The sequence below is a fragment of the Phlebotomus papatasi genome, chromosome 2 (assembly GCF_024763615.1).
Source record: "Phlebotomus papatasi isolate M1 chromosome 2, Ppap_2.1, whole genome shotgun sequence".
NCBI lineage: Eukaryota > Metazoa > Arthropoda > Insecta > Diptera > Psychodidae > Phlebotomus > Phlebotomus papatasi.
In genome coordinates this window covers 17224871-17236951 of record NC_077223.1, presented here as the reverse complement: position 1 = coordinate 17236951, position 12081 = coordinate 17224871, and the positions used below count along the sequence as shown (strand labels likewise).

Below are 12081 nucleotides of genomic sequence, written 5' to 3'. Positions count from 1 at the left end.
ACAAAATACGGTGAGGCTACGGCGAGCATTTTATTGTCAATGTGATTCTGCCTTTAAATTTAAGATTCAAAGCATCAAAAAATATTTTCCACTGTCACATGGGGCATCCTGACTCTACTTAGTTATAAAATAATTTAATTATCTCGAGATTTTTTTCATGCTAAATATGAAATGTCTCTGGGAATTGAGGTTTCAGTGCATATAAATCCATGTGCGAAATTTTCTTTTCAAATTAAGTAAAGGGAGAGAGAGAGAGAGATAAATTTCCTTTTGGCGCAATTTTCCCCTCAATGTATGACGTCATGGATGGAGAGAGACTTTCAGCTTAAAACGTGGAAATCGTCACAAGTGCCAGTCAGTTGGGAAAGCGTCGTGGGTGCAATCGGTCGCGTCTGGACGTTGTTAGAGCGTCTTCTGGCTAGAGCTTTCCTATTTACATGGAAATGGGAGGCAGGTCAGTGTAATTTCCCACCCAGTGGGACTATTTAGTCTTGTGTCGTGTCGTGCAAGTGTTGAGAAAAGTCCCCCCCTCCAGCTTTCATGTTTTTCCCGCCATCCGGTGTGGACTCAGACAGAAATAATTAATTGGAGAAAAATTGTGTTAATTCACCGCACTATATTCATATGAGACACAATAAAAAAGCATTGTGGAAAATGGGTGAACACGACACATTCAATTGACTTAACACACGACAAGCACATCAATTTCAGTGAAACTTTTCCCCCGTAGAAGTGCATCGCAGAAAACTTTCTCCTGGGCTACCCGCACTTGGTAATTCTTTGCATTTTAACACATTCACCGGGAGATTTATCGATTTCCCGGCAATTGCCCCAAGAGACTTTCCATCTCAATGAATTTTCTCAATCAGATGAATCTGTTCCCTTCTCTGAAGTCACCTAAGTAGAAAATTTAACGATAAATGTCTCTTGTCTTCTTTGTCACATTATCCTTAGGATTTCACAAGTAGTTTCGAGATATTTTCTGCAAATTGTGGGGATATCTAATAAATAAGACTTCTCAATAGAGTTGTAATTGCGTGTGTTAGTTCAAGAGGTAAAAATTACCTTTAGCATTAACGTGAAAGCATTGAGATTCCGTGAAGGAAACTGTTCTGGAAATAAATTACATCTTAAATGCTGAGTTGTTACAATTTTCTAGTTTAAAAGGACATTAGTAATTTATAACGAAAATATGCTTTCTTTGTCGTATTTTTAACCGCACTATTTTAGTATCTCAACTCTAGAGCACACATAATACACAGCAAAAACTATTCAGGATTCATATTAAAACTTTGTCATTAAATAAATAAATTAGTTCAGTGACTTTGTGTCTCTAAGAAAGTATAAACACAATGTCAACTCAAAAATTGTTATGATTTTATAAATAAGTTTTATGCCTTTGCTAAATTGCATGAGAGATCTCAATCAGCACTTCCACTAAGAAATCTTATGATCTTTCTAAATAGCTTGATAACGTATTTGCTGTGAACAGAGAAGACTTTTATGTTTTCCAAGTGAAATTTTTCGTTTTTCATTGTAGAATTTTCGAGTGAGTTTTCTCACACAGTGACAGGGTTTTCATATTCTTTTTTTGCCAAGAATTTCATTTTTAGAATTCCTCCATTGCCTGTGTGATTTTTTTTTCTGTGACAAATATAGATCGAGAAAATATTTTTTACCTCTTTCACGGAAAGTTTATTAATTTTTTTTTATGTCCTGTCACAATATTCTTTGCAGTATGATGGGTCTTTTTGAGGTGAAACTCCTCGAAGAATTCCCGCTGTGAATTTTCTCGTGCCACAAGTGAAATGTTTTTCTTATTGGAAGATCAAATGAGACAATAATTGACGTGGAAATGCTGTATTTCACCCCGAGAAATGAGTCTTGCACAATTTTCTGCACTTGGGGACTGGGAAAAAAGATGTCAATTACTTCTCCGTGTAATTTTGACTTTAATGAATTTTGTCCACTTTATTAGTTGTCAAGATAAATTGAATTTTGCACAATTGACGCTTTTCCCTTTTAGTTATTGCTTTATTTAGCATAAACTTCTTCAATGTCCTTATCGATTGAACACTTTAATATAATATTTTCTGAACCTATTGAAGAAAATTCATCTTTGATGTTTTAATTTTATTTTATTTGACTTTCTAGTGCTCTCCGTAGTTTTTTTTTTGAGAAGAACGATGGAATCACTTTGTTTGAGCACATAGCATAGAAGAAAACGTTCGGAAACATACAGAGGATGTTGGGTAGTACTACACACATTGATATTTTCCAAGAACACAACGAAGTTTTATGAAAATCATGTTACTGGAAAGTACATCAATTTTCCAGGAAAATAAAAATCGTATACCAATGCATTTACAATGCAATAATAATAGTAGAGGAAGGCTTGGCTTCGCACACATTCTGACTTCGAACATTTCACATCTTTACCATATTCCTTCAATGAATATGACTCATCTTTTTAGGAAATGTGTAGATAAGCTATTAAAATATATTGCGAGAGATAGGTCAGATACTTACTATCCACATTAGGGTAAATTAAGCTAATTCAAAACCTGCTCCAAATGGAAATTTTTCGCTACTCCAAATGGAAACGTAATTGTTTTCATGATAAATACAGTATTAAATTATTATATTTATATATTTTCTATACCACAGTTTCATTATTTAGTTAGTTTTTCTCCAAATAAAGCGAAAATCCATTCACATTCACAAATTTTAATTTGTTAATTTCTCAGAACAATTAAAAGTGTACCTTTTTACCATCGAATTCTTCATAGATTGACCATGTTTTCCAATGAAAAACACAATGAAGTGACTGTTGTTTATTCATTTTGTTTAATATTTATGTAATATTTCTGGCTAATTTTAGTTAAATTAAGTGCTAATCTTTGTTGTTACCGGTACGTAAAGTTTTCAAATGAAATAATTACCTATTTCGTAAACAAAAATGGTTTTTCTGAAGTGTCTGGAAATGCTTCAATAGAAAACCCCGGAAATATGATTTTTTTGGAAAGATTTTCTTATTGTTTTAGATGGGAAAAGAGAAAAGAACAAGAATAAGAACAAATCCTGCACTCAGGAGCAACTTAACAAGGTTTTGGAAGCCTTTCGTCGCGGTTTCACTTATACTGTTTGTCTCCAATTAGAACTTTCCCTTGTCTCCATTTGGATTAATATATTTCCAATAGAAGCATTTTACGCTCGCGTATTTTTCTTGTATTTAAGAAGTTTTCAAATTATATCTAAAGAATTTTCACTAAACAGTAACATTCTAGAAGAGTCAAGGAGCAAATTTTTGTATATAAGTCTCTTCAGAAAAATATGAACTTAATGTGTTGAATCTTCTGTCAAAATTAAAGCGTCTGGAATTGGTTTTGAATTAGGACATTTACCCTAGATCTTGAAAAAATCGAAAATCTATTTGAAAAGTCAAAAAAGATAATTTTCTAAGGTGTCTGAGGTACATCCTGTTCGGATTTCGAAGTGCTCAAGTGTCAAAATGTGTTGGTCTTCACGTTGTTGTGAGCAAGAACCCAAAGCAAGGACGTTTTGGGGAAAGTACAGTAGACTCTCTCAAATTCTGGCACTTGGGACCGAAATGTAACCCGAATAAGAGAGAAATTCGGGCTACAAAATTTTTGAAATGCAATGATTTTTTCATTCATCTGCACACTCATTAAGTTTACAAACTCATATTTGTTGTAAATGTCATAAAAATCCCTTAAAAATGCAAAATCACATTATAAGTAAGGCAAACCAATGCAAATTTAAGCATATTTCCTTCATTCGATAACCAAGATCAAACTTGAAAAATGTCAACAAACTTTTTTTCAAATATAACTGCTGCCCGAATTACAGTGGAGTCTCTCAAATCTGAATCTCCTAAATTCGAACGCCGTTTGGATTCAAAATGTCAATTGTGAGGTTATGTTAGAAAGTTCGTATTCTAGGTGAATTAAAATCATATTTATGTGCTTCTTCCCGAATGTTTACGTACAATCGTATGAAATGAAAAGAAAGTACGTTACCACTAAGACTAATTTACTAATTTAATTCAAAGTACAATTTAATTTCACACACATTTCGTTAGTTTTGCAAATATCGTTCGAATTTGAGAGGTGAGAAATGTCAAAAATACCCCCCGAGTGTTCGAATTTAGAAGACTCTACTGTAAAAAGTATCCCGATCTTAAAAGAGCCGAATTAGCGAGAGTCTACTGTACTCTCCCTTCAAACGTTAATGGCTTCGAATAATGCCAATTTTCTTTTATTTTTCCCAAAAAACTTACACATTTCTATTAATTATTAGTTAGATCATCATCAGTTATTGATAATTACGTGATAATTATGTATAAGTGTCTTGGGGAAGATGGAAGAAATTCACATTATTCGAAGGCATGAACGTTCGAAGGGAGAGTACTTTCCCCTATTGCTTCTGTCCCATTATTTAGTCGCTCCATAATCACTGAGTAACTCTTTTACCAGCTTCTTATTTGATAAATTTTCCCCACCTTGTTCGAAAATTTAGCATGAAAATTCGAAATTGAATTTGAATTCTTCGAACATCAACGACTTTTTGTGCAAATAGAGTTTAATTTACCTTTTATCTAAGACACTATTGGAGAATGAAAATCTACTTCTGTTTACACCCAAATGGAATACGAGAAAAATATGAAGTGTTCGAAGCCAGAGTATGTGCAAAACTGGCAAAATCTGAAAGCTTTCCTCTCAATGAATAAGAAGGAGTTAATTACTCTGAATAAATATTAGGTAGTTGACTCGATATTCTTTCTAAGAAAAACTATAGCCACTGTTTAATTCTACCTCTGGTTAATTTGCCCCAGTCTCCCCTATTGCTATTGCTTTGAGTGCACTATCGGTCATGCATATTTTCACAGCTTCTTACCCTTCCGGAACTTTCCCAAAGATTTCTTACAGCATCTCGTTCGAAATTGTAGATACTTAAAAGGAATACTATACAGAATTTTGCGATGCTAAAAAAAATTGTTACATTGCAAGTTCTCTGAACTTTGGCACAGTTCTCCTTAATAAAAAAGTAAAACCTAAAAGAATGCAAAATGAATACATTTCCCAATTTATTCAATGCTCTGGAAGAAACATGAGTTAAAAAAGTGTAAAAGAAAAATGAAAATTTATGGGATGTGTAGAGAGCACAGAATTGAGGAAAGTAGTGATTTTGTCTGGATTTAATAAATTTGTTATGTTCATTTGACTTTTACGCAAAATAAAGTCTAATTAAAATAACGATCTGTACACTCGTCAAAGAGTATGCAAATGACTGCATTAAATAATTCATTATACAAACTGTGTTTTGCAGTAATTGACTATGCTCTTTGGCAGACGATCATTTTCAGGAAGTTTTGAACTTAAAGGCTACTATATGGATAGAAATATTGTAAATGAAAATTATTCAGTTGGAATTTAATTTTGAAAATAAAAAAGAATTGCAGAGCGTCCCAGACTTTGCGAAGTGCTCGAACTCGTGACTTGCTATACCTTAAAAGTATTTTCGCATTATTTACCATTACCTGTTCTCAATCGATTCCTGAATCACACAAAATATCCTACAAAATAGTTCTAAGAGTAATAGAATTGATTTTCGGATAAAAATTATTTATCGGTTATGAATCGGTCCATTAACGATTCATAACCGATTGGAATCGGTTCAGGTTTATCAGGAATTCCAAAACCTTTTTAACAAACCCAAACCTGATACCATTTGGTTGAGAAATACGCTCTCTAGAGCCTTTTAACCTTTGACATTGAAAAACCGTAATTATAAATATATCAACTGTATTTTCGTAAATGGACGAAATCTCCGACTAAGTCCTGACTAAGTTAGAAATAGATTTCGATCATTTGTATCACTTTGAAGGACGAACATGAAAACACATAGTGTTTATATCTTTGAAACATAGAAAAATGATAGTTGTTCTTGTATGCTATATAGATTTAAAAATTATGTCCGGAGGAGCCACATAAGGTAAAGTGCCCTCAAGTCGACCGGTTCCTCAATTCGACCGGTTCCTCAATTCGACCGGTAGAGTTATTTATTCGATTTATTTATATTTGCACTAATATTTGGCGTATGATATAACATTAATAGGTCAATTATTCCATAAATAATTACGAATCAGTAACAACTTTATAGAAATTCACCATTAAAACATTCAAATATTGACCACCGGTCGCATCGAGGAACCGGTCGACTCGAGGGCACTTTACCTTACAGCATTTTACTTCGGAAAAATGTTGAATAAATTCAGTTTCATCATAAAAAAGGACTCTTTTGTGATTAGCTTCATTCCAGACTTGGTACTTATTGGAAAATTCAAACTTCTTTTATTACGGTAATAAACCGCGTCATCATACTCGTCCTTCCAAGTAACCCTGTTGATAAAAGTCTAATTCTAACTTAGCCAGGACTTACTTGAGGACCCTTTTAACTTTATTTTTCTTATAGAATACCTTGCGAAAAAATGCTATGTTGCTTTAACCTCATTGAACAGTTCAAAAATCCTGAATTGTTGTTTTCTTAATACCATTGGCCCGTGGAACTGATAGCAATCAAAATTCCAAGTCTTATGACCAACGCACAATCACTTTTGTTTTGTAAACATATTTTTGACATTTCAATGAGAGTGAGTGAGATCTTGATCTAGTCATCTCGCTCATTCTCATGGGAAATTTTGAAAACATGTTTACAAACAAAAGTTATTGTGCGTTGGGCATTATGCCCAGCGCACAATAACTTTTATTTATAAACATATTGTCAAAATCTCCTGTAAGACTGAGCGAGATGACTAGATGTAGATCTCACTCACTCTCATTGAAATGTCAAAAATATATTTACAAAACAAAAGTTATTGTGCGCCAGGCATTACGTTCACGTAAACACTAAATTGTGTTATGGATTATGGATTTTTACAATTTAATGTAGTCAGCTATGATATTCACGATCATTCCATGCTTTCGTAGTCTCAAAAATCCAATAGAGCCTCTAACAAAAAAAATATCCATTTTCTCTAATTTTCCTTAGTTTCCTTTATCCAAACTTGGAAAATTAATTGTTAAGATACTAAATAATTACTGATATTACACTAAAATTTTGTTATTATTGAAATATTCGAAATGAATTCCAGTTTATTACTATAAATGAAAGTGATTCTATTTTTGACCCAGCAGAACATCACTGTTGACGCATTTTGCGTAAAAATACAGACCTTTTCCGGCCAGTACTGCACTTTTTCGACGTAAGGCAATTACGTTAACATTTCTAAATTAAATTTTTTTAAACATAATAGAAAAAAACTTAACAAGAGTTACAAAACTCAAGTTTTCAGGAGTGATTCTATTTTTATGGTCGCCACTGTATATGTCGTAATACATATGTGTCAATAAAACGGGTCTTAATGGTATTAACTCTAATATCCTGAAATTCATTTATTTACATTAAGTATATTTGTTGCACCCTCCTTTTCAGTATTCAGAAAAAAACACAGTTGGAATATTGGAAATCAATAAATTTCTCATTCATCATGCAAATTAATGTCAATCTAACAATAACTAAGAATATGAACTAAAATAATTGCTATTTTTATTCAATTTATATTTCAATTATTCTTCATAATACAAATGAATGCAAAATTCCTTGTGACACTTTTGTATTTGCTTTTGAAATGATGGAAAATATAATTGTACCACTTCTGCAATATTGTGGCATAAGTTTCTTCACTTTTGTCACCAAGTTCATCTTCTCATCCATCATTTTACAAAGGATTTCGTATAGTGAGAGGTTATAATTTTGCTTAAATTTCTATATCAAGGGTTATCTGATCTCCATCAAAGTCGGGCTGCATTCATATACAGAGATATGGTTTATTTATGAAATAGTGGCTGGTGATGCATGTTGGTGAATAACCACAAACATGGTATGTGGTTTTCCTCCTCCATGAAACAATTCTTCGTCTCTTAGGAGAATTTTCTGTATATTACACACACCCAGACACAATTCCTTATTACATTAATCCGATCTTGTGGATTTAAGATTACGAATAGCTGAAGGGTGTGGATTGTAGGGGGAAAACCTTTGCTAAATGTCTCGACAAGACTAACTTTCCAACATCGATCAATTTTGGTGTTAAGAGAAAAGCGCTTCTCGGAAATGTTCTCCAAAAAAATAAATGCGAAAAAGTATCTTCAGTGAAACCATTCGGTGGAAAAGTTCCTATATTGAAACCATAATATACGGGAAAAATTGTTTAATGTTTAATTGCACTATAGGTGCCCGTGAAAAAATCCATAAATTGTAGTGAATTCATTCTGTAAGGAGAAGTTTCATCGTCTCTAGTTTAGAGTCAGCATTAAATTGGAACAAGTCGAAAAAAAATTTCTGGCTTACATCCAACTGAACCACAAAGTGGTTGTGAATTCATTTATTTGTTTTTAACATGATCAAAAATACACGAAAAAAGAATGTGATGCTAAAGAAGTCTTGGGAGAGTCGATGGAGTCAGATAGATAAATTTCCCAATTGTCCCGAAGCATTGTGTACCCAGAAAAATACATTATTGTAAAATAACTTTCAAACGAGACTATCAATGTTCTCCAAGTTATTTTATCATATTTCTACCCTGCGGAGTTTCCCATTTTTCATGCTGTTTTTTATACATATCATTTGACTGATGGTTAAGGTTTGAGGGAAATAAAGGAATAACATTTATTTGTCACATTTATTTAGCTCAGCGATCGAATTCATTAAATTTGAAAATATTCAAATATTATTTGAAAAAAAAAGGTAACTTTAACCCCTAATACACCTAAAAAGCATAATATTTACACCGATTTCGGATCAATACTGCAGGGTAAAATTAACATTTTCGGAATGTTATTTTAACTTTTTCGGATTTCTCTCACTCAGTGTAGTTGCGGCTGCCGACCGATTTTATTACCGATGTCTGTAAAAGATCAAATAATGCTCGTCAAGTGATCATGTTTCGAACAATGTTTGTGGAAAAAGTACAAACTTTTACAAACTTTTTTGTGGCTTATACGATATACGAATATTTTGTAAGTCCCCAGCAAAAATTCACAAACATTTACGAAGAATTTTATGAAATTATCTTTTCTGTGTAAGTTCCACACTAAGATGCCTTCAAAGTTTTCAAAGAAGTTACTCGTTGATTAACAGGAGAATCATAACGGGGCGGAATATTATAAGGCTTGCTACTTTGGTTTTCCTCACAAGAAAAGCGCAGGATTGAAACAAATAATACGGTAATTTACATGGAAAACCTAGTGGAATAATCAAATACTAAAAATGTCTTCTCTTTGGCTTTTACATACTTCATTCACAACTGGAGTATAAAAATTCGAAGATTAATTTCGAAAGCCAAAGTAAAGGCATTTTTTACTTCCCGTTTCGTCCGTTTGGTGGCCGAACTATTCCCTATTCGAATTTCGAAATGTACCTGTTTTTGCTATGTTAGGAAAAATCAAAGTAGCAAAGCTCATTGTCTTTTAATTTCCCTCTTAATCACCGAGCAATATTTTTTAGCAACTTTTAGTGTGATATTTAGGGGAAACTGGGGCACCACCAAACACGGGGTAGCACCAAACAATGCTATTTTTTAATAGGATATTCGACTTCAGAGGATAAGACTTATTGAAATTTATAGGCATTATAGGGATGCTTGTCCATTGAAAAAATGGTCGAGATAGTCCAAGTAGTTTAGAAATAAAAATTATTGTTTGGTGCTACCCCGTGTTTGGTGGTGCCCCAGTTTTTCCTAATAAATTTTTTCCACATTGTGCGAAATTTTTTTTTGAAAAATTCAAAACTGAATTTGAATTCATCGAACATCAACGACTTTTTGCAGAAGAGTTGTACTTACACTGAGAGAAATCCGAAAAAGTTAAAATAACATTCCGGAAATGTTAATTTTACCCTGCAGTATTGATCCGAAATCGGTGTAAATAATATTACCCTTTTTAGGTGTATTTGGGGTTAAAGTTATCCTTTTTCATGTTGATTTTACCCTCAAAAGGTGTAAAATTAACATTAAAAAATGTTGATATATTTTTACACCTAAAAAGTGTTAGAGTTATGAGGAAAAAAAGTTAATCGCACCCTCTTTTTTTTCTCAGTGATACGTTTTATCCAAGACACTATTGAATATTCAAACTATTGTTGGGAATAGAATTTTACTTGTAACCTATTTTCGAATTTTCTTAACTTCAAACCTGAATTTGAGTTCCTCGAAGATCTACGATTTTTTGAGCAAATAGTGTACGACCCAAGACACTGTTGGATTATAAAACTCCAGCTATGAATACGGATGAATGAGGATGTTAATCTCAACCTCACTCTTTCCGTACAGAAGTAGATCTTGAAAAATTCGAAAATCTATTTGAAGATCCAAAAAAGAAACTTTCTTACTTCTTGATACTTTCGCAAGGTGGTGAAAGTTACATCTTTTTAGAATTTCGAAGTGCTCAAGTGTCAAAATGTGACGGCCTTCACATTTGTGAGGAAAAAAACAGAACAACGACGTGTTATTGCTCTTGCCCCAGTATTTAATCACTCCATAATCACGGAGTAACTCTTTCGCCAGCTTTTTAGTGTAATATTTGATAAATTTTCCCCACCTTGTTCGAAAATTTAGTATGAAAATTCGAAATTGAATTTGAATTCTTCGAACATCAACGACTTTTTGTGCAAATAGAATTCCATTTACCTTTTATCCAAGACACTATTGGAGAATCAAAATCTACTTCTGTTTGGGCTTAATGAAGTGTTTGAAGCCAGAGTATGTGCGCACCTAAAAGGCTTCCACATCTCGTAACTTAAACATATTTATCATACATAACATAGTGCTATTAAAACTATTCTCGTTTAAACTTTTATAAGCCGACTTAGAATTGAAAGAGAAAGACAACACGAATTGAATAAGACAAATATAAAATATATTATTTGAAGCTGTTACCATCACGTCCCTCCAGGGAAAGTTTAGTTTTAAACCTAAAGTGTTAGAGATAAATCTGATAATCTAAATCGCTGAGTGGATTTTTTCTTTTTCAAAAATTTAAATATTTTCGTAAAAATATTATTCAAAAATTCAACAGCATAGAATTCACTGTCGTATAATTTTATTCCCCAGGATTGATAGTCGTCTCGCCGGCAAAAAGGGCTGCTCTTAGGGTGTTTTTCGTTTAGCTGAATATATAAGAACGATGTGGTAGACGAAAAGGAAGTGACAGAAACGACATGCTACGCAATTGTGGCTGTTTCCGGCGGACACGCCGCAGTTTGAGCTTTGAGGATTCATCCTCTTGTCGTTCTTCGGAGATTGAGCGAGGAGGCCAGCTCACTCCCACCAATGGTAGCCTGCTAAAGCTCTTTAGTACCAAAGGATGGTGTGGCCAGTGGAGAAAACCAAGTCGTGGCATGAGCATGTCAAAAATTGAAAGAAGTGAGTATCTCTTTTTTCTTCTGCCCTTTCATATCATAATTTTTGGGGTACGAGTGACAAGAAGATAAATCCTCCTCCACTACTGGGTCGCTAGGGGGAGCAGAGTTATTATTTTCTAGATATTTCAAAAAGAAAGCATTTTTATGTGAAAATATTGAGATTTATTGTGGTGAAAGTAGGTATTTTGGTGTTAACCCAAAATGCTCTTGAAATTTGAAAATGTGGGAAAACGGCTAAAACGTGTTAATTAAGTTTTCTTACCCCCATAAAGCAAGATAATATTCAACTCTACTCCTGTCTTTGACACGCTCAGCACGTTTCTCCGGTGTGCAGCTTTCCTTTTGAATTTTGCACGAATCCCCATTATTTATTTATGATAATCGTTGGATAACTTTGTCGCACGACATTAAGCACACCAACCATCATACACAAAAGGCCTGTGGGCTGTGACAGGGAATATGAGGAGCAGATACCCCCTGAGGTGTTTCAATCCACCGATAGGACTCAAGATGGGCAGCTGTCGCCAATTATGGGGCTGTCTCTATAAATCAAAACATCATTATTTATTTATTTAGCCA

General features: G+C 33.5%; 1 protein-coding gene across 1 annotated transcript in view; it reads left to right on the top strand.

The window, feature by feature from the left end:
- Positions 1-357: 357 nt before the first annotated feature.
- Positions 358-12081, top strand: part of LOC129802828 (serine/threonine-protein phosphatase rdgC) — a 73996-nt gene continuing 62272 nt past the window's right edge. The window contains exons 1-2 of the mRNA XM_055848935.1: positions 358-772; positions 11192-11503. Coding sequence (XP_055704910.1) covers positions 11299-11503 — 205 coding nt within the window. The 5' untranslated portion in view covers positions 358-772; positions 11192-11298. The remainder of the gene's footprint in view (positions 773-11191; positions 11504-12081) is intronic.